This window comes from Dipodomys ordii, unplaced genomic scaffold (genome assembly GCF_000151885.1).
Source record: "Dipodomys ordii isolate 6190 unplaced genomic scaffold, Dord_2.0 Scaffold7, whole genome shotgun sequence".
NCBI lineage: Eukaryota > Metazoa > Chordata > Mammalia > Rodentia > Heteromyidae > Dipodomys > Dipodomys ordii.
In genome coordinates, this window is record NW_012267223.1 from 4819500 (window position 1) to 4839902 (window position 20403).

At 44.5% G+C, this 20403-nt stretch overlaps 1 protein-coding gene across 3 annotated transcripts in view; it reads right to left on the reverse strand.

The window, feature by feature from the left end:
* Positions 1 to 20403, reverse strand: part of Tex2 (testis expressed 2) — a 91555-nt gene that overhangs the window by 27607 nt on the left and 43545 nt on the right. For all 3 annotated transcript variants that reach the window (XM_013037932.1, XM_013037933.1, XM_013037934.1), the window contains exons 3-6: positions 9191 to 9391; positions 7942 to 8281; positions 6858 to 7105; positions 1381 to 1527 (exon numbers count right to left, since the gene is read on the reverse strand). In XM_013037932.1, coding sequence (XP_012893386.1) covers positions 1381 to 1527; positions 6858 to 7105; positions 7942 to 8281; positions 9191 to 9391 — 936 coding nt within the window. The remainder of the gene's footprint in view (positions 1 to 1380; positions 1528 to 6857; positions 7106 to 7941; positions 8282 to 9190; positions 9392 to 20403) is intronic.

Consider the following 20403-nt stretch of genomic DNA (forward strand, 5'->3'; position numbering starts at 1 on the left):
GTATTTCCAGTTGCAGAAGACAGCTCCTTTTCTTTATTTGCAGGGGAGAGGGGAAGGAAGAGATACCCATCTGCGGGTAGCAGGTATACTGCCATAACTTGACTAGGCTTTTTTTGGGGGGTTGGGGGGTGGAGGGGGAGTGTCTGTCATGGGGACTTAAGCTCAGGGCCTGAGTACTATCCCAGAGCTTTTGTGCTCAAGGCTAGCATTCTACCACTTTGAGCCACAGCTCCACTTCTGGTTTTCTGGTGGTTATTTGGAGATAAGAGTCTCACAGACTTCTCTGCCTAAGCTCACTTTGAACCCATCCTGAATAGCTAAGATTATAGACAGGAGCTACCAGCACTCAGATATGGGTGTTCTTTACCCAGAGAAAGACTAAAATCGAACTGAAGTTCATTATGCTCGTGTTTCCTTCTAGTTTTACGTTAGCTCAGTTTCTTGACCTAGAGTTCTCTAAAATTATGAGTAAAATTTTCAATTTTTCTCAGTATGTATTCTCTTTTGCTCCCCCCCCCTCCCTCTTTTGGAGGTATTGGGCCACAGCCTCTAGACCTTCCTGCAGGTGGCCTCAGACTGTAATTCTCCTACCCTTCCAACACAGCTGGGATTACAGATCTGCACACTGTGCCAGGCTCAGCATGCTTTTAGCAAGGGAAAGGATCCACATGTTTCTGCTTTTTGAAGGTATCAATTATCCAAAACACTTCAGACCCACTGTCTTAAGCAACCAGCCATGCAAAGCCTCAATGAAGACTTGGGGACCAAAGTATTCTCCCTTGGTGGGATTTTGGTCAGGCTCAAGATTTACATCTAAGGAGCCTTCAAAAAGTCTCCTGGTTAGCACATGACACTTTAATGACCATCATAAGGAACACTTAGGCAGCTTTAACTCACTTCCAAGTGGGCCTGGCTTAGCATCAAGAGTGTTTCTTCAGCAGAGAGCCCAAAATAAAGTGCTACCTAGCCAAAAGCAAAGGTCAACCACAGACATATTTAGAACTGGCGCTAACTGGCCCATTCAAATAGACCATTTTCAATAGACCATTTCAAATAGACCATTCAGCCTGGATCACTATAAGCCTGGATGGGTTCTGGACAGACAACTGAAGATTGTTTCTAATTCAAAGAGAACTACTTAAGATGAATCACTTTCAGGAGCTCACATCTTCCTAAGTCATAATGATGTGGCAACATAAGAAGACAAGTAGACAGGACATTCATGTGGGTCCCCAGATGTGGTCTGTATGTGTTGTCTGAGAAGAACTTTGCACCCTCGTATGTATATGCTTAAGTTACTTTTCACTTAGAATAAGACACATAGAACATCCAGAAATGAAGAACTGGGGACTTAGAAGCCTCGTGGATTGAAAACAATACCTTTATTTTGCTGAGTTTCATCTGGATTTTCTTAGACACCAGATCTGACCAGTATTTCTCGCCTAAGAAGTCCCAGAATATTCTTCCAAGCAAGGCATTCACCCAGGCTTCTCGTTCTCCCTCCTCAGAGGGTGGAGCCTCTGGCAACTGGTAAAAGAAAAGGAACCAAAATTAGCTAGGAGACAACTGGAGAATAAGACAGGTGCTTATTTTCAAAAAGTCTCGAAAGGCCCTTCCTATGGAAACAGGACTGCATGAGCCGAGATTTGTTCCTATAAATTACAAGTCCCATGTCATGACTGTGAATAGAAAAAGGAGAAATGAAAGCCGCCATTGCAGCTGTAACCTTCTTTGTTTTCTTTTTCTACCAGTCTTCCTGTGAACAGCTAATATCCCACCGCATTATCTCAGAAAAATCACCCAGTCTCCTAAATTAACTTGGTATCAACAACATTATCTATCAAGTGCCTGCTTTCTCTTTTTCCTAGCTGAGGCCTAGACATGTACTCGTCAGAAGTGTGGACTTCTCCAGGAAGAACTCAGTTTCCCATTGGCCAAAACTCAAGTTTGGCCTTGATCTTGATCTTAAAAATACTGATGCCTGCTTGTATCACACCTCCAAAAACACTGAGTTAAGCTGCATCAGGAGTTTCAGAGCCTCCTCTCCATGAGATGAAGAGATGGGATGTGTGCCATAGGACAGCTGTTCTCCCCAACTCACCCTCAACTGCCCTTGATACAGCCGCCTTCCTGAAACCTCTTCCCTGGCTGCTGGGAGCAAAGCTATGCCTCTAATGTCCTAGACTAGGAGCAGACAATGTGTCTCAGTCTGGCAAGGGCTAGAGACAGGGATAAAGGAGGGAAAACAGCAGCAATAGCTGCAGAGGGTACTATGAAATTCAATGCTAGCACAGGTAATGGGCGCAGAACTCAGAAAGGCAGCATTGTTACTGTGGTTATTGCTGTAGTCCACATACTGCTGTTCACATACAAGATTCCTCAAGTTGTCTCATTCATGTGTCCCACTACCCTGGTAAAGATGTGAGTGAATCTGCTCCCATGTGAGAGATGAGAAGTCCCTAGTTTAAGAGTCAGCCTGACTCAGAGACTTTTCTCTCCTTTCTCTTCTTGCTTTGGGTGGATTTAGGTTAGTCATGCCATCTCCCTCCTCCTCCTGAGTGTGACAGAATTTTTTTTTAATAGCACCATAGAACCAATGAGCTTTGGAAAGCAAATCAAAAGATCCAGATGTGCAGGAAGCTGTACATTGCTCACCCTTTCATAGCTATCCAGCACCCATGCTATGGCCATATGCCACTCATGGTCATCTTCTCCGTGCCTTGTACTTGGGCATTCATGCCAGTGTGACCTGTTCTGAGCAGCTGTAACCGTCCCACATCACAACTGTGTGCCTAAGCCAGGGGTACAGTACATAAGTCACTTCCAGTCTGACTGTGAAGCTCCCCAAGGTCTAGGGACAAAGCTACATATGATAGTTCTGAAGTCCAGACTTTTGAGGGTCTGAGCCAGAGAGCCAGACACAGGGCCTTGCCCAAGCCCAGTAGACTGCTCAGCAGCCCTGACTACTTCTCAAGGCAAAGCTATCTGTGTTTGCTCTCTTTGGAGACCTGGGAGTTCACTCAAATTTTTTCAGTCTTATGCTACTACATATGCCATGTTCTAGGAATGCTTCTCTCCCCGTCCCTGCCCCCTCCACCCCCAGTCCTGGGGCTTGAACTCAGGGCCTGGGCACTGTCCCTGAGCTTCTTTTGTTCAAGGCTAGCACTCTACCAGTTGAACCACAGTGCCACTTCCAGCCTTTTCTGTTTATGTGGTTCCGAGGAATAAAACCCAAGGCTACATGCATGCCAGGCAAGCACTTTACCACTAAGCCACATTCCCAGCCCTAAGAATACTTATTTGGATGTTTTCCAAGGTCTCTCATGAGTATTGATGAGGGGGAGGAGGGGCAATACTGGAGCTTGAACTCAGGGCCATGCACTTGCTCAGCTGGCTGGCTTACCAGGCAGGCACTCTACCACTTGAGCTCTACATTCTGCTGGAATTTGGAAAATAACTCTATCCAACTTTTCTTCCCAGGCAGGCCTGGAATCACAATCCTCTAGATCCAGTAACTATTCCTCCTGAGCAGCTAGGACTATAGGTGTGAACTACCCAGAGCCCAACAAGAATCTTGTTTAACAACAACAAAAAAGAAATCCTAGTTTCAAACAAATACATGTTGGTTCTTGCATTTCAGACATGGCCCTACCTTACTCCAATGGCTGTGGCCATTCTATCTGGGCTTTTTAGTGCTGTCATGTCTTTGGACATTAATGAGGACATTTTCTGCCACAGGTCCTGGACGGACAGGCAGAAGTCTGCACCAGGTCCTAGACAACAATTGCTCGGTCATACTACAAGTTCTGTGTTACTGTCACTTTTCTCTCTGCCTGACATCTTGGGTCCCAAAGACAACAAAGTGCAGCCTTTGAGAAGTTACGGTCTTTGAGTTCCAGGAGATTATCTACACAGTCATCAATGGGACACCAATGACCACCAGGCTATCTACACAGTTCCAAGCTGCTACCCATATTAGTCCTGACTGTCTGGGGCTGGGAAGGTGGCTCAGTGGTAGAGTACTTGCCTTGCATGCACGAGGCCCTGGGTTTGATTCCTCAGCACCACATAAGCAAAAAAAAAAAAAAGGCCAGAAGTGGCACTCTGGCTCAAGTGGCAGAGTGCTAGCCTTGAGCCAAAGGCTCAGAGTGCCCAGGCCCAGAGTTCAGGCCCCATGACCGACAAAAAAAAAGAGAGAATAGTTTGCTTTTCTCCTTCTCAAAAAGGAGAGTCGGGCTGGGAAGGTGGCTCAGTGGTAGAGTGCTTGCCTCGCAAGCATGAGGCCCTGGGTCCCATTCCTCAGAATCATATAAACAGAAAAAGCAGGAAGTGGCACTGTGGCTCAAGTGGTAGAGTGCTAGCCTTGAGCTGAAGAGCTGAGGGACAGCGCCTAGGCCAGAGTTCAAGCCCAACGACCGACCAAAAACAAAAACAAAAAACAAGCAAACAAACAAACAAAAACCAGGAGAGTCACCCCTTTATCAGCTTTTCTTTACAATGCTGGTCTTCACAGGAAACAGGTTTCACATAAAACAGCAAGAAACAAAGGCTGTTTCACAATGTATGTCCAAGCCAATGGCACATGATGTGCTGAAATAACTGACAGGCTGGTTTCCTTTCTGACAGTTCCTATTTTCTAATGTAGACTTCTCTCCACAGTGGCATGAAGAACAAAGGAAAGTCGAGAGCAGCAGAACACTGACAATGCATCAAAGAAGCTTTGCCTCGGAGATCTGGACTCCAGGGCTGCTTGGAAGAACTCATTTCCAACGACTGTCATAAACATTTAGAGGTAGAAGAATAAATGTGCAGACATTTCCTAATATTGCCATTTGGCTGCAGGGAGAACGTGAGGAGAATATTCATCTATTTCCACTACACACTTGTGTTTAGAAGGCATAACTTCCCAGACAACTTCCAAAGACAACATTTGGGAAGTTCAATGGTCTGAGGCTGAACAAGGCTATCCAGACCATCTGAATAGCTGCTGAGATGTATTTTATTAAAAACTGACTTCTAGGGCTGGGATGTGGCTTAGTGGCAGAGTGCTCACCTGGCATGCATGAAGCCCTGGGTTTGATTCCTCAGTACCACATACACAGAAAAAGCTGGAAGTGGCACTGTGGTTCAAGTGGTAGAGTACTAGCCTTGAGCAAAAGAAGCTCAGGGACAGCGCCTAGGCTCTGAGTTCAAGCTCCAGGACTGGCAAAAAACAAACAAACAAACAAACTTCTAAAACCAAAGCAGTGAGCCAGGTGCCAGTGGCTCACACCTATAATCTTAGCTACTCAGGAGGCTGAGATCTGAGGATCATGGTTCAAAGCCAGCCCGGGCAAGAAAAGTTCATGAGACTCTTCTCTCCAATAAACCACTCAGAATACCGGTGCTGTGGCTCAAGTAGTAGTATGCTTGTTTTGAGCTGAAGAGCTGAGGGATAGTGCCCAGGCCCAGAGTTCAGGCCCCATGGCTGACAAAAAAATAAAAATAAAATAAAATAAATAAATAAAACCAAAGTTGAGCCGGGCGCTGGTGGCTCACGCCTGTAATCCTAGCTACTCAGGAGGCTGAGATCTGAGGATCGAGGTTCAAAGCCAGCCCGGGCAGGAGAGACCCTGAGACTCCTATCTCCAATAAACCACCAGAAAACCGGAAGTGGCGCTGTAGCTCAAGTGGTAGAGCGCTCGCCTTGAGCTGAAGAGCTGAGGGACAGCGCCCAGGCCCAGAGTTCAAGCCCCACGACCGACAAAAAAAATAAAAAATAAAAAAATAAAACCAAAGTTGTATGAATGTATTCAAGTTTGTAGTGCAACATTTCCTATTATAAATGGCTAGGGATGATGCCAGCTAGTCATTTTGCCACAGAGTGAGCTCAGTGCCTCTGTTCCTGAGTTTTGCTGTCCACAGCTGCTGCTACAAAGGTGTCACAGGTATCAGCATGGTCCAGGACAGGATACAACAGAAGACTCTTCTCCCATCTTTGCTTGTTTCCCTGACTGTAAGAATAACATGTATGCATTGTAGAAAACACCCCTTATCTCACTACCCTAATAGAAGTATTACTATTTTGTGTGTTTGTGTACCAGTTTCAGGGCTTGAACTCAGGGACTAGGGACTCTCCCTTAGCTTTTCACTCAAGACTGGTCTTCTACCACTTGAGCTACACCTCTACTTCCAGCTTTGGTGGTTAGAGATAAAGAGTCTCATGGACTTTCTTGCCCAGCTGGCAGCAAATCTAGCCAGCTCCTCCTCCTCCAGCCAGTCAACTGTCTCTACCACTGCTGCCACCTGACCTCAGCCCACCCTCATGGCAGCAGGCCCTTCTCACCCACTGCTTTCCTCTTACAACTGTTCTCTACCAAGACTTAGACCAATGTCACTTCCTGCCAAACCTCCAGAGCCTCTTATCGCCCTAGAAACTGATCTGCAGGATCCTGCTGATTCTGCAGCCTCCCTCTCTTGCCCTTGGCCATTGTCTGGCCACCCCAACCTCACTGCTGTTCCTGGAATATCCCAACCACATTCCTGCTATGAGGCCTTAACTTCTGCGGGAGCCCCTTCTGAGAATCTCCTCCCTCACAGTGCTATGGTCACGTTCTCCACCACAACCCATCTAAAACAGCAGTTGGGTCTCCTTTAGCCAGCTTTGGTTCCCATGAACCACTAGATGTTCACTTCTTGTCGTCCTTCTGAATAGAGCATGAGCTCTTTTTGGAGCACAAGGGTCCTTTTCCATCTCATTCAACACTGTGTTCCCAGAGCCTAGAACATGGAGCGCCTGGCACATGGGTGCTCAATCTCCCATGCATGATGAAATGAGTTCAAGAAGAGCAGAAAGTCCTGGTCACAGGCACCTTTACCTTTTTCCCAGCTGTGGGACTGCTCTCTGCGCTCTGCACAGGACTCCTCTGGGGGCTTTGGCTTTCCTGGGGCACACACCTGCCCATGTACACACTGTAGTCTAGAAGCATCTTCTGCCTCACACTGCCCACCAGTTCCTTCTGCTTTGGCTGGGACATGATCTCCTCCACACTGCCTTTGCTGCTGCTTCGGCTGTGGGTCAGGTGCCCGGAGGGGCTGCTGTGCCTGCTGTGGGTAGGCAAAAGCCCTGGAGCAAGGAAGTGATAGCTATTAGTACAAATGACAAAAATGGCCTTGAGCCAGGAAAACCCTGGGTTAAGTAGAAAAGCTGCTAAAATGCTTAAAATATATTTACAGGGCTATTTTCCACAGGAAAAAAATACCTTGGATGTCATGATAACCAATGTTTAGAACACGCTTTCTTCTTCTCCAAGATAACTGAGAGAAATGGGAGCAATGAAGTACATGTGGCAGGTACTTATTTATTTGCTCCTGGTGATCTTTTAGGAAAAGGTCAAAACAGCACTGCCACAGCCCAAAGTCAAGATAAATGGTGCATGCTATCAGGGCAAAATGGAAAGTGAGCAGAAAGCAAATTAGCTCTATTCCACCGCTCACAGAAAACTCCAAAGAGACCATCTTTCAGTTAGGAGCTTGAGAGCCCCAGCCCCTGAAGTATCCCGTAGACTCACCTTATTTTCCACCCCCTTTCCCAGCTGGGAATCAAATTCAGGGCCTTGCACATACTAAGTGCATGCTCTACCACCCCTAGTCCTCATGCTTTCTTTAACAAAGCTTTTCTGTTGCCTCTTCCCTCAAAACATTACAACATGTACAAAGCAAATGTAATTCCAGGGAACCACAAAAAACTAACCACATGTATCTGCAAATGGACCCATTGCTGGTGAACTGACTTGGCATAAAGAGTTACAGAGATCAATCTAAAGGTTCGTAAATCATGAGACCATACCTCAAGTGGTAGAGAGTAACCAATTCAGGGTGAGCTTCCTTCCTTCCTTCCTTTCCAATCTTCTCCCTAAAGGCACTTTAAAAATGTATGTGCACTTAGCACAATGCCATTACCTGCTTTGCTTCCAGAAACACCAGGTGGCTTCTTGAGGTCTGACTTCAGCTTTGATGCCAGAATAAATCTCCTAAACCACTCCTCTTTTTCTCGGCCAGTTCTCCCAAACAGATACAGTATCTGATCTCGCTGGCCAGGTCTTGTTCCCTCTTGAGGGTGGGGTGGCTTTTTAGGATCCTCGCTTCCCATCTCTCTTTCAGCTGGTAGCTTCTCTTCAGAAGTCTCTTTATCAGTCTGAGCCTTAGCCATAAAGTCATCTTGCCGACCAAGTTCGATACAAATGGGGTACTTTTTATTCCAGATTCGTTTGCGAGCCAAACTTTTAGGTACAAGATAAATCTACAGAGAAAGGAAATGATGATTCATATACCAAAGAGAAGACACACTGTGCATTAATATTATGCATAGCACCAACACAAGTATCCTAGAACTTCTGACTAAAATGATGAAAGTGAAATAATTTTTAACATCTATCTATAACATGACCATAGAAATTGGAATAAATTTTCATAGATGATTCATTTTCAAAATCATCCCAGAATGCAGATATTTAAGAATCATCTGACAGGTACAAATAGTTACGACTTTTAGGAGGTTGAAGCATAATTATAATGCCTTTCTGATTATCACCTGCTAAGTCTGGATACCACCTAAGTCTAGTGACCCTGGGTAAAAATTAAGCTGGGGGCGGAAATTATCAATTCAGATGTGAAGCTTAAGTCAATGCTGAGTGTCAAGTAAAAAATGTATACAAAAATTCCATGCTTCCATTGTTTGGAGAACCTTAAAGACAACTCAAATGAAATTATCAGAACCAAAACATATAACTTTGTGGAGTATCAAATAATTTATATTTCTCATAAAAATGGAATCTATATTACTTTTCCAAAATGTAGTTCTCTTGCATCTGCACAATTTCCACACTTAAAGAGCAGACTTTACTAGTATTCTGGCACCTGTGAGTATAGGACGCCCAGCTTCTGAGGTGTGGCTGGAGGGCCTGCAGCATCAGTATGGCTGAAGAACCCCGCCCACAGTGGCTGAACAAGAACCCGCACTTTGAAAGACGCTCAGGTGATTCATCTGTACACTGAAGTTTGAGAGGTACTTTCCTAATTCATACTGATTCCTAAATAACCACAACAAAACTTTTTTTTTGGTGGGGAGAGGGGTGTGAAATAAAGTAACAAGACTCCACATGCTTTTCATTTATTTAAGCTGTCTGCTTCTGAAATTACTCATGCTCACCTTGCTGTCAGAGAGGTCGTAGATTTTCTGGCTGATGTAGGTGACCTCTGGCTTTGTTTCATTGTAACTCGCTCTCCTGGATATGTTTTTATTGGGCTTGGAAAGTCTTAAGGTTCCACCCTCAAGTCTCACAAAGACTGAATGAGTCAAAGTCGCATGATAAGTTTCTGGATCATAGTTGTAAATCTCATTCATCCATCCCTGATGGAGAAAAAAATTCATTATTAAAATCAGAGTGCGCACACCCATGATTCAGTGTGAAAACAGGGCTCAGGCACCAAACTTAATAGTGATACAAATGCCAGCTTTCTGAAGACCATAAGCTGCTGAGATTGTACTCAGCAGGCAGATCAATGCTGAGGAGCAATCTGATATGGTTTTGATAACCAAAAGTCTGGATTAAGGACAGGTAGCAATGTCTATTACCCTAAATATATTGTTCTTCCTTGTTCTACAGCAGACAGGAAAATCAAGAAACTCAAAGGTATTTGTTCATATGACTGAGCAACTCTCTCTGCCTGACTTTATATGAAGATGAATTAATTCTGTCCAGTCTGCTTTTGTTGTTGTTAGTTTATATTGCCTTTTTGTTTTGTTTTGGAGACAGGGTCTGTGTATTGCCCAGGCTAGCCTCAAATTCAGGATCTTACTTCCTCAGCCTCCTGAGTACTTAGATTACAGCTGTGCTGTCAACCTAGTGGAATTTTTTTCATGTATTTTTTAAATTATTAAATCACTGTACAAAGAGATTACAATTTCATAAGCTAGGTTTTTAGTACACTGTTTCTTGGTCAGTGTCACCCCTTCCTTCATACTCGCCCATTTTCCCCCTCCTTTCTCTGCTCTTAAGTTACATACTTTTTACATGATGTACATTGAAAACCTAGCTTTCTTTTTCTTGTTGTTCCTGAGGCTTGAACTCTGGGCTTGGGCACTGTCCCTGAGCTCTTCAGCTCAAGGCTAGTGCTCTACCACCAGAGCCACAGTGCTACTCAGGGTTTTCTGGTGGTTTATTGGAGATAAGAGTCTCACAGAATTTCCTGCCAAGGCTGGCTTTGAACCGTGATCCTCAGATCTCAGCCTCCTGAATAGCTAGAATTACAGGCATGAGGCACCAGTGCCCCGCTGAAAGCCTAGCCTTTTTTGGGGGGGATTGGTTGTGGGGCTTGAACTCTGGGCTTGGGCGCTGTCCCTGCGCTCTTCAGCTCAAGGTGAGTGCTCTTCACAGTGACGCAGCGCCGCAGCGCCACTTCCAGTTTCCTAGGGGTTTACTGGAGATAAGAGTCTTACAGACTTTCCTGCTAGTGATCTTCAGATCTCAGCCTCCTGAGTAGCTAGGATTACAGGCGTGAACCACCAGCGCCCAGCAAGCCTAGCTTTCATTCTATTTTTTTTTTTTTTTTTGTCGGTAGTGGGGCTTGAAGTCTGGGCTTGAGTGCTCCCTCAGCTCTTCAACTCAAGGTGAACACTCTACCGCTTGAGCCACAGAGCCACTTCTGGTTTTCTAGTGGTTTATTGGAGGTAAGAGTCTCAAGGACTTTCCTACCTGGCTGGCTTTGAACCGTGATCCTCAGATCTCAGCCTCCTGAGTAGTGTAGCTAGGTTTACAGGCGTGAGCCAGTGCCTGGCCCTAGCTTTCTTTTTTTTTTTTTCCTAGCTTTCTTAAATAGACATATTAATACTCTTCTCACTTGACTTGCAAACAATCTTTGACATTTTATAAAACATTATTACCATTCTAATGCTCAGAGTAAACTTCAATGTCACTTGGTCTCATGGAAACTGTATGATAAAGCAGATGAAAACTAGACACTGGACAAGGAGACACAATCAAAAACATGCCAAAGTTAAAAAAATAGTAACTTAAGTGAGTAAATTTGTGTTCCAAGTCTCCTTTCCCTCCTAAAGTCAACATAAATGTACTGATAGTTTATTTTAAAAAAGCAAATATTGGGGGGGGGGCGGGGGGAGGATGGGAAGGGGGGGGAAGGGGAAACAAAGGAGGAGGCTACAATGCTTGATAAGAAATGTACTCATAAAAAAAAAGAAATGTACTCATTATCTTGCCAATGTAATTGTAACCCCTCTGTACAATATTCTCACAATAAAAAAAGAAAAAAAGCAAATACTGATGTGTACAGACAAAACACAAATGCCCAAGATGCCAAAAATTATACTAAAGTTTGTCTCATAACTATATTCAGCACTTATCATTTAACACTCTGCCTGACAGAGAATTTTCCAGATGAAATAGGTGCCCTAAAAGTTACCTAGGAACTATGACTCATTTGGTAGGTGTTTGAACCATACACACGCTGTTGAGGTAGAAGTTTCTGAGTCCAAGAAGGAGAGAAAGGGAGAGGAGGGGAGGGGAGGGGAGGGGACAGAGATTACAAGACATGGGAGAGGAGTGGGAGGAGTGGGAATGGGAGGGAAAGAAAAGGAAAAGGAAAAGGAGAAAGAAAAAAATAAAGCACGTGAAGTTTTTTTTTTTGTTTATTTTTGGGTCCAGTCATGGGGCCTGAACTCTGGGCCTGGGTGCTGTCCCTCAGCTCTTCAGCTCAAGGCCAGCGCTCTACCACTTGAGCCACAGTGCCACTTCTGGCCTTTTCTGCTTATGTGATGCCAAACAATTGAACCCAGAGCCTCATGCATGCCAGGCAAGCACTCTACCACTGAGCCACCTTCCCAGCCCCAAAAGTAGGAAAAGTTTTAACCATATATTTAACCCAGTATATTCAAAACATTATTTTAACATGTAAAAATGTTAGTAACTGAAAATACTTTTTCTTGTTTTATACTGTCTTTAATCTTGTTTTTTGTTTTTGTTTTGTCAGTCCTGGGGCTTGAACTCAGGGCCTGGGCACTGTCCCTGAGCTTCTTTTTGCTCAAGGCTAGCACTCTGCCACCTGAACCACAGAGCCACTTCTGTTTTTTTCTGTTTATGTGGTACTGAGGAATTGAACCCAAGGCTTCATGCATACTAGGTAAGCACTCTACCACTAAGTCACATTCCCAGCCCAGTCTTTAGTTTTTATACTTAGAACAACTCAGTTCCAACTAGGTGCCCATGCTAAGAGTATAGCTTAGCAGGAGAATGTTTGCCTAGCACCCGCAGGCTCTCGGTTTGATCCCAGCACACTTTAAAGGGCTCTGTAGCCACATGTGAGAGCCAGCCCAGGACTAAGTGAGTCTCAAGTTCAAGCTTTTGGCCCTTAGACACTTGACACGAAATTCTCCTTTCCTGATCTGACACTTTCAGTATACAGTCTTAACTACAAGAGGTATCTCACTTAGGGCCTAGGCACTGTCTGAGCTTTTATGCTCAAGGCCAGAGCTGTAACACTTGAGCCACAGCTCTACTTCCATCGTTTTGGTGCTAAATTGGAAATAAGATTCTCAATGACTTTTCTGCCCAGGCTGGCTTCCAACTGCAATCCTCAGATCTCAGCCTCCCGAGTAGCTAGATTGTAGCTAGATTTACACGTGTGAGCCACCAGTGCCTTGCTTAGTGGTGGCAGTTTTTACACTGTATTCTGCACATTGAAATGAGAAAATATAATCCAATTTCCAGGTAATATGTCCTGTTGTAGATATTCAAATCCCTTTAGAAAAATAACTGGGAATACTGAAAACTCAGGACTAAGAATATTTAAAACCTAGGCACAAAGACTAAAGTCTTTTAAAAAACAAAAAAAACACTTGTAGTTCTAGAGGAACATTTCTCCTTTATGGAGAAACTAACATCAAGCTTTCAGATTCAATTTTCAGATTTAGGAAGTAAAACAAGACACCTAGGGGCATGAGCTGGTGCAAACACTGCCTCAGCTCATCTGTCTGCAGGACAGACATACCCCCATGATGAGCTAGCCTTCTGCCCTGTCTATCAAACAGGTGCCTTCATTAATGCTCCCAGGAAAATTCTTGAAGGTGGTTCACAGGGACAGCTTCTTCCAGAACGTCAAGGAGCTGGATCTTTTGGCCCAGGGGCCTGAAACAGGCCTCCAGAACCCTGCACTAGGCCGTGTTCTAGACCAGTAAGCGCCTACCCCACTTCTCTGCTGACACTTGCCAAATTCCAGGACTTCTAGAACAACCTGACTCAGCGGAATGTGAGGGGGGAAGTGTTCCAGGTTCTACCTACCTAAGTTTAAAAACATAAACCCTACTGCCACAGGACAGCGGCAGAAGTGAGAGGCTAGGAAAGAACCAGGCAATGCCCCCCTCCGCCCTGCCACCCTCCGGTGCCCCAGCTGCTGTGGCTTTCTGGGGCAGGCCCTTTCATCTACAGATTTCCTCCTTTCGGAACCAGCACATATCTGTCTTTGTGCAGCCAAGAAACAAATCACCACCACCCATGGATCAAGACCTAAATGACACGTCTATTGTGAGCAATCATTTGTTAGCTTAAGTGAGAGCTTACCCTGCTCAGATCTGATTACATGAAACACTGCTGGTCAGAACACAGGCACTGGATCAACTGCACACCTTCAAACAACTGCTAAGCCCTCAGAACGCCCGTTTTCTCATCTGTCAATGGGTCTAGCATAGCTTACTGCCTAGCATCCTCTCTGGTCCTCATTTCACATTCTCTCTCTCTTTTTTTCTTTTGGTGGTAACTAGGGTTTGAACTCAGAGCCTTGTACTTGTTAGACAGGCATTCTATTACTTCTTTGCATTAGTTATTTTTCATTGTGTTTGCCCAGACAGACTTTGAATTACTATTCCCCCTACCAACAGCCCCCCTTATAGCTGGGACCAGGCATGTACCATCGTGCCTGCCTTGCTGATTTAAAATGGGGATCTTGCCAACATTTTGCTGGCCTTGAACAATGATCCTCCTGATCTCTGCCTCCCAAGTAGCTGGGATTACAGGTGTGAGGTACTATGTTTGACCTCCCATCTCACATTCTTTAAATGTCACAATAATTTTTCTCTATACTCACATTACTTTTTTTGGAGTAGGGGTGTTGGGGGGGGTGGTTAAGTGAGTTTAGGCTGGCCTTAAACTCACAATTCTTCTGCCTCTTTCTCCCAAGTGCTAGGATTATCAAGCTGCTGTAACAGCAAGCCTAACCTTTTTTTTTTTTTGGTCATGGGGCTTGAATTCTGGGCCTGGGTACTGTCCATGAGCTCTTCAGCTCAAGGCAAGCATTCTACCACTTAAGCCACCGTGCCACTACAGTTTTCGGTGGTTTACTGGAGTCTCACGACTTTCCTGCCTGGGCTGGCTCCGAACCACAATCCTCAGATCTCAGCCTCCTGAGTAGCTAGGATTACAGGTGTGAGCCACAGGCGCCAGGCTCTAACCTACTTTTTTTTTGGGGGTCCGGTCGTGGGGCCTGAACTCTGGGCCTGGGCGCTGTCCCTCAGCTCTTCAGCTCAAGGCTAGCGCTCTACCACTTGAGCCACAGCACCCACTTCCGGCTTTTTTCTTTTTGCTTATGTGGTACTGAGGAATCGAACCCAGGGCCTTGAGCATGCAAGGCAAACGCTCTACCACTGAGCCACCTTCCCAGCCATCTAACCTTCTTTTTTTTTTGGGGGGGGGGAGGGTCCGGTCGTGGGGCCTGCTCAAGGCTAGTGCTCTACCACTTGAACCACAGCGCCACTTCCGGCTTTTTTCTTATGTGGTGCTGAGGAATTGAACCCAGGGCCTCAGGCATGCAAGGCGAGCGCTCTACCACTGAGCCAACTTCCCAGCCCCTAACCTACTTTTTAAGGTATAGTTTACACAATAAAAATGAACAAATTGGGCTGGGAAGGTGGCTCAGTGGTAGAGTGCTTGCCTTGCATGCATGAGGCCCTGGGTTCAATTCCTCAGTACCACATAAGCAGAAAAAGCCAAAAGTAGTGCTCAAATGGTAGAGTACTAGCCTTGAGCTAATAAGCTGAGGGACAGCGCCCAGGTGCAGAGTTCAGTCCCCAGAACCAACCAACCAACCAACAAAACACACACACACACACACACACACACACACACACAGAACAAAAATTGCTAGGTGTGCTCACACCAGGGGAGGAAAATCTGTGAGACTGAATTAATACCAGACTCTGAATTAACTACCAAAAGCTCCAAGTGGAGCTGTGACTCAAGTGGTATAACACAAAAAAAAAAGTGGTTGAAAAAAAGCTTGGGGACAGCACCCAGACCCTGAGTTTAAACCCTAGGACTGGCTAAATAAATAAGTAAACCAGCTGGGTGCTAGTGGTTCTCACCTATAATCCTAGCTACTCAGGAGTCTGAGATCTGAGGATTGTAGTTTGAAGCCAGCCCAGGTAGAAAAGTCTATGAGACTCTTGTCTCCAATAACCAGCAAAACAGTTAGAAGTGGAGGTAGGTGTAGCTTAAATGGCTGAGTGCCAGCATGGAAAGTAAAAAAGTCAAGCAGAAATTTGAGGCCCTGAGTTCAAGCCCCAGGACTAGCACATACATACATATAAAGAACAAATTTCAATCACGTATTTTAAAATATTAATATTCACCACAACAGATGATAAAACTTATGCTCCTGGTTCCTCAGGCTCATTATCTCCTTTGCTTCTGCCGATGCCCTACAACTTCACAGGCAAGGGAAGGACTGACAGCGTTAAGTAAGCTGCCTCTCAAGGCCCAGAGATGGCACATCTGGGACGTGACTATCTGACTCCAAATGTGGGTCCCTCTATGGGTCCAATGGCACAGCTACACTCTCCACCCACAGTCTAGCTAGCATCCTGTCAACCTTCAGGTCATGGCAAAGATGACACCTATTCCAGGAAGCAGCCCTTCACTGTCCCTCTTCTATCACTGTACCTGTTAAGTGCCTGGTTTACTTAACTGACTTACAAACTTCACAGAGCAGTCTGTTAATCCCAGTAGTAATAAATGTTTGTTGACTGACCCCACATGCATTAATTGTAATCCAGAAGGTAGCTATGAGGATTGAAGTCCTTGGAAATCACCAGGAAACAGGACAACTCCCACCTCTACCCCAGCCTACCAGTACAGTGCTGGCTGCATAGCTGGAGATATACCAGGACCAGGCTGGGTTACTTAGAAGAGGATTTGATTAGTATCCCAAAGAGAAAACTCAAGGTAGAACTGCAGAAAAGCATAGAATAAGAAAAATCTGAAAAGCAAAAGCTTTTCAGGACAGAACCTGAATCGATTCCTTCTTATCCAGAAGAGAGAGACATGTGTCCAAAGCCCAGGGTCCTGCTCCTATGCCAGGCCGTAAGAGCATTAGTAAGAAACCCTGAGAGCATGACAGGGGCTGCCACCTGACCTACACCAACAGGCAGCCACAGATGCCTTACTAGCCTTGCGAGGCTCAGGCCAGGAGACTGGCCAGGCAGGACTCACCTCCAGTCTCACCAATTCTACCCCAAAGGAGCCTTTGGGCACCCAAACTAGGTGCTTTTGCAAAAGGAAAAGAACACACACACACACAAAAAACATAAAATGATTCCCCAGTGCAAACCTCATCACCCTTCCATTTCATCAAATAGCAATTTTCTTCTGGGACATGAACAACTCCCTGAAAATGGCTGTACATGGAACTTCTAGATGTCAGCAGTCAAATATCCAATCTAGAGAGAAGCCCAGACACTCTGAAGTCTTTGCTCTGTTCTTTCCATGCAACCCCCACTGTGCACTGCTCACCTGCTCTAAAATCCTTAACCCTAAATTTCTTGCCAAGTGAAGTCCTTCTGCAACTTTATTTTGTTAGGAGACATGGGAGTGGGTGGAGAGCTAGCCCCTCATTCCATCGGGAGCTCAGCTGGAAAGGCTGAGATGCTCTTAGCCCACACCACTACTTTGTAGAAAGCCTCATTCTTTCTGAAACTGGATCTGTTAAAATGGAGACAGTCCACGTTGCTGGGGACAATGACCCAGTCAGCAGGCCCCAGCTGTCTGGCCCACAGGCTGGTCCTGTGATGATGTTTGCAAAAGGTCAGGCGTTTTTCTTCAATTCTGCTGGATTTTGAAGCCATGTTTGTCTGCAACTATATGACCACTGTTTATAAAGGGACCCATTTAATACTTGGAAAGATTAAAAGCCACAATTAACCTTTTGCAAAATAATAAAGTCTAGAAGGACTACTACTGTGCGCCCCCTTTCAGCTATAGTGTCAAGGAAAAGCTCAAGGCCAACGTTCTCTTGCTCAGCTTGATGCTGAGCAAAAGGAAGCACCAGCCCTTTGGCCCAAGGAAGCAATGGAATTCCATGGTCTTCAGTGTGTAATAACGCCCCAGCTGACACTAGTAACACTGCAGCCTATTTTCCCCTGTGGCTGTGCAGGCATGTGTGCTTGCCTGTCACTCAAATCCCTGCTCATCCTTTCCTCAAGCCTATCAGGGAAGACCTCTTATCAGAGCTAGACCTGAGGCTACTGTAGCTGAAAAATCCCATCTGACACATACAAAAAAGGTGACTACTCTTCACTCGCCTGCCCCTACCCCCTAACACACACTAAAAAGAAACATGGCTTTGACTATCAGGCTTAACCTCCTTTAGATGCACTGATGACTGACAGCCAGAACCATCAGTTAAAACGGCATGGCATATCATGGATTTTGAGAATGGGGAAAAAAGTCTAATACAGATTATAGAGCATTAGATATGAATTTAATTTTCCCCATGAAAGCCACAGACTTGCAGACACATAAAATTCCTATTATGAATGATAGCCTCAGGCAGAAAGTCAACATTCACACACAGACACTAAGGAGAACATTTGCTTAAGAAGCCCTTGGGGAGGGAAGCACCAACATCAACACTGTCCGCATCCTCCTACTGCCTGTCACAAGGTCACCTTCACAGCCATGGCACAAGAATCACTGGAGTCCGGGCTAAAGCCACAGACTGGGGGAAATGGCCTGTATCCTAGCTGTCCTGTTCTTCAGAAGAGCAACTCCCAAACCCAGCGCAGTTTTAAATTGTAATTTAAATCATAATACATTGGCAGAGAGTAACAGAGTGAGAGAGAACAAACAAATTAAGCAGGCATATAAAATGATCTCAGATGAACTTCTGCAATAGCCAAGGTTTGATTTAGGTTAATACACAATAAATATTAAATCATATTAACAAGTAAGTGGAAATGATAGTAAATAAGCAAGCAAATCAGGCAGTAGCCTCCAAATTTTCTAGGTTACACACCTTGTCAGTGAAGAAATATTTGTGACTTAATAACAACAATATTTACTTAAAATCACATGCATGTTCTAATACAGTTTTATTTTATTTTTGTTCTGGTACTGTGGCTTGATCTAAGGTCCTCAAATTCTCACTTGGCTTTTTTGCTCACAGTTGGCAGTCTATCACTTAAGCCACACCTCCACTTCCAGCTTTTTTGTAGGTTAATTGGGGATACAGATCTCTCAGATTTGTTTTCCCAGGCTGACTTTGAACCTAGATTCTGGATCTTGGCCTCCGGAGTAGCTAGGATTACAAGCATAAATCCCAGCCCCCTACCTAATACAGCTTTTATAAAAAGTAAATAGAAACATAGAGCAAAGGTCACATGAGTCTTTTTAATTTTTTTTGGGGGGGGGGCCAGTCATGGAGCTTGAACTCTGGGCCTGGGCACTGTCCCTCAGCTCTTCAGCTCAAAGTAAGCACAAAGGTGAGCACTCTACCACTTGAGCTACAGCGCCACTTCTGGTATTCTGGTGGTTAATTGGAGATAAGAGTCTCACGGACGTTCCTGCACGGCTGGCTTTGAAGAGTGATCCTCAGATCTCAGCCTCCTGAGTAGCTAGGATTACAGGTGTGAGCCACCGGCGCTCCCACCTACACAATCAATCTTTTGGGTTGTATTTAGTATTTCTACTATGATAGCTACCTTTAGCTGACACTTTAAGTTGGCATAGTATTTGTACTCAGGGTGAGACTCATTACTAATGATAATGGATGTAAATACACACACACACACACACAATCGAACAGTGAAATAGATCAATTCTAATAATTCTGGCCAAAGGTCATATGGTCAGCTACATGTTAAGTCACAAGGCCTAGTTAACTTTCTTAGCTAGAAAAAGCAAAGATGGATATAGATAAGGAACCCAAATATTTTCTTGAGACTATCTTGATAGCAACTCATTTAGACACCATGGAAACCAACACAAGAGCACAGTCATACCCAGGAACCACCTTGCTAGCAAACTCAGCTTTGGGGTGTGGCCAGCTTTACAAAAACCAATTATTGGGCTGGGAATGTGGCTTAGTGGTAGAGTGCTTGCCTAGCATGCATGAAGCCCTGGGTTCAATTCCTCAGTACCATAAAAAAAAAAAAAAAAAAGAAGTGACGCTGTGGCTCAAATGGTAGGGGGCCAGCCATGAGCAAAAGAAGCTCAGGAATGGTGTTTGGGTTGTGAGTTCAAGCACTGGCAAAACAAAACAAAACCAAAAAAAAATTATACAGTAAGAACAATCTTCAAAGTGTTTCATCCCATTCTTCTATATCTATACTCAATACAAATTTGGGGATTAAAAAATAGTAAATTTGGGGGGAGGGGGGAGGCTGGGAAGGGATGGGAAGGGTAAACAAAGGAGGAGGCTGCAATGCTTGGTAAGAAATGTACGCATTATCCTGCCCATGCAATTGTAACCCCTCTGTACAGTATGTTCACAAATAAAATAAAATAAAATTTAAAAAAAAATAGTAAATTTGGGGATTAAAAAATAGGTGTTTTTATTCTTAGTTATTATCTTACTCTTCCACAAAAAACAGTTCGAGAAATCTTAGATCCACAATGCCCCCAGCCTCTTTCCTCTCTGCACTAATGATACCAGAAACAGAATTGTAATTCCTACACAGAATCCAGCAGGTATTTCCAGAATCTATAAACTATTCTCATAATATAGATGGATCATAGGAGGAGGGGAATTGGGGAGGAGGGAAAGGGAAGAAAATGAGGGAGAAGGTAACACTGTTCAAAAAGAAATGTACTCGTTACCTTATTTGTGAAGCTATAACCCCTCTGTATACCACCTTGACAATAAAATGGAATTTTAAAAAATAGATGGACCAGAATAGTAGTTCTGTCATAACCTATGGTTAACAAGCTGAGAAGAGTACTGGCAAACACGAATTACTGAAACTGGTGCTGAGAACATGAGGGAAGAGGGGATAACTATCAAGTCTCTTTACTTTCATATATATATGTTTGAAATTTTTTATAAAAACTAGGAAGGAAGGAAGGAAGGAAGGAAGGAGGGAGG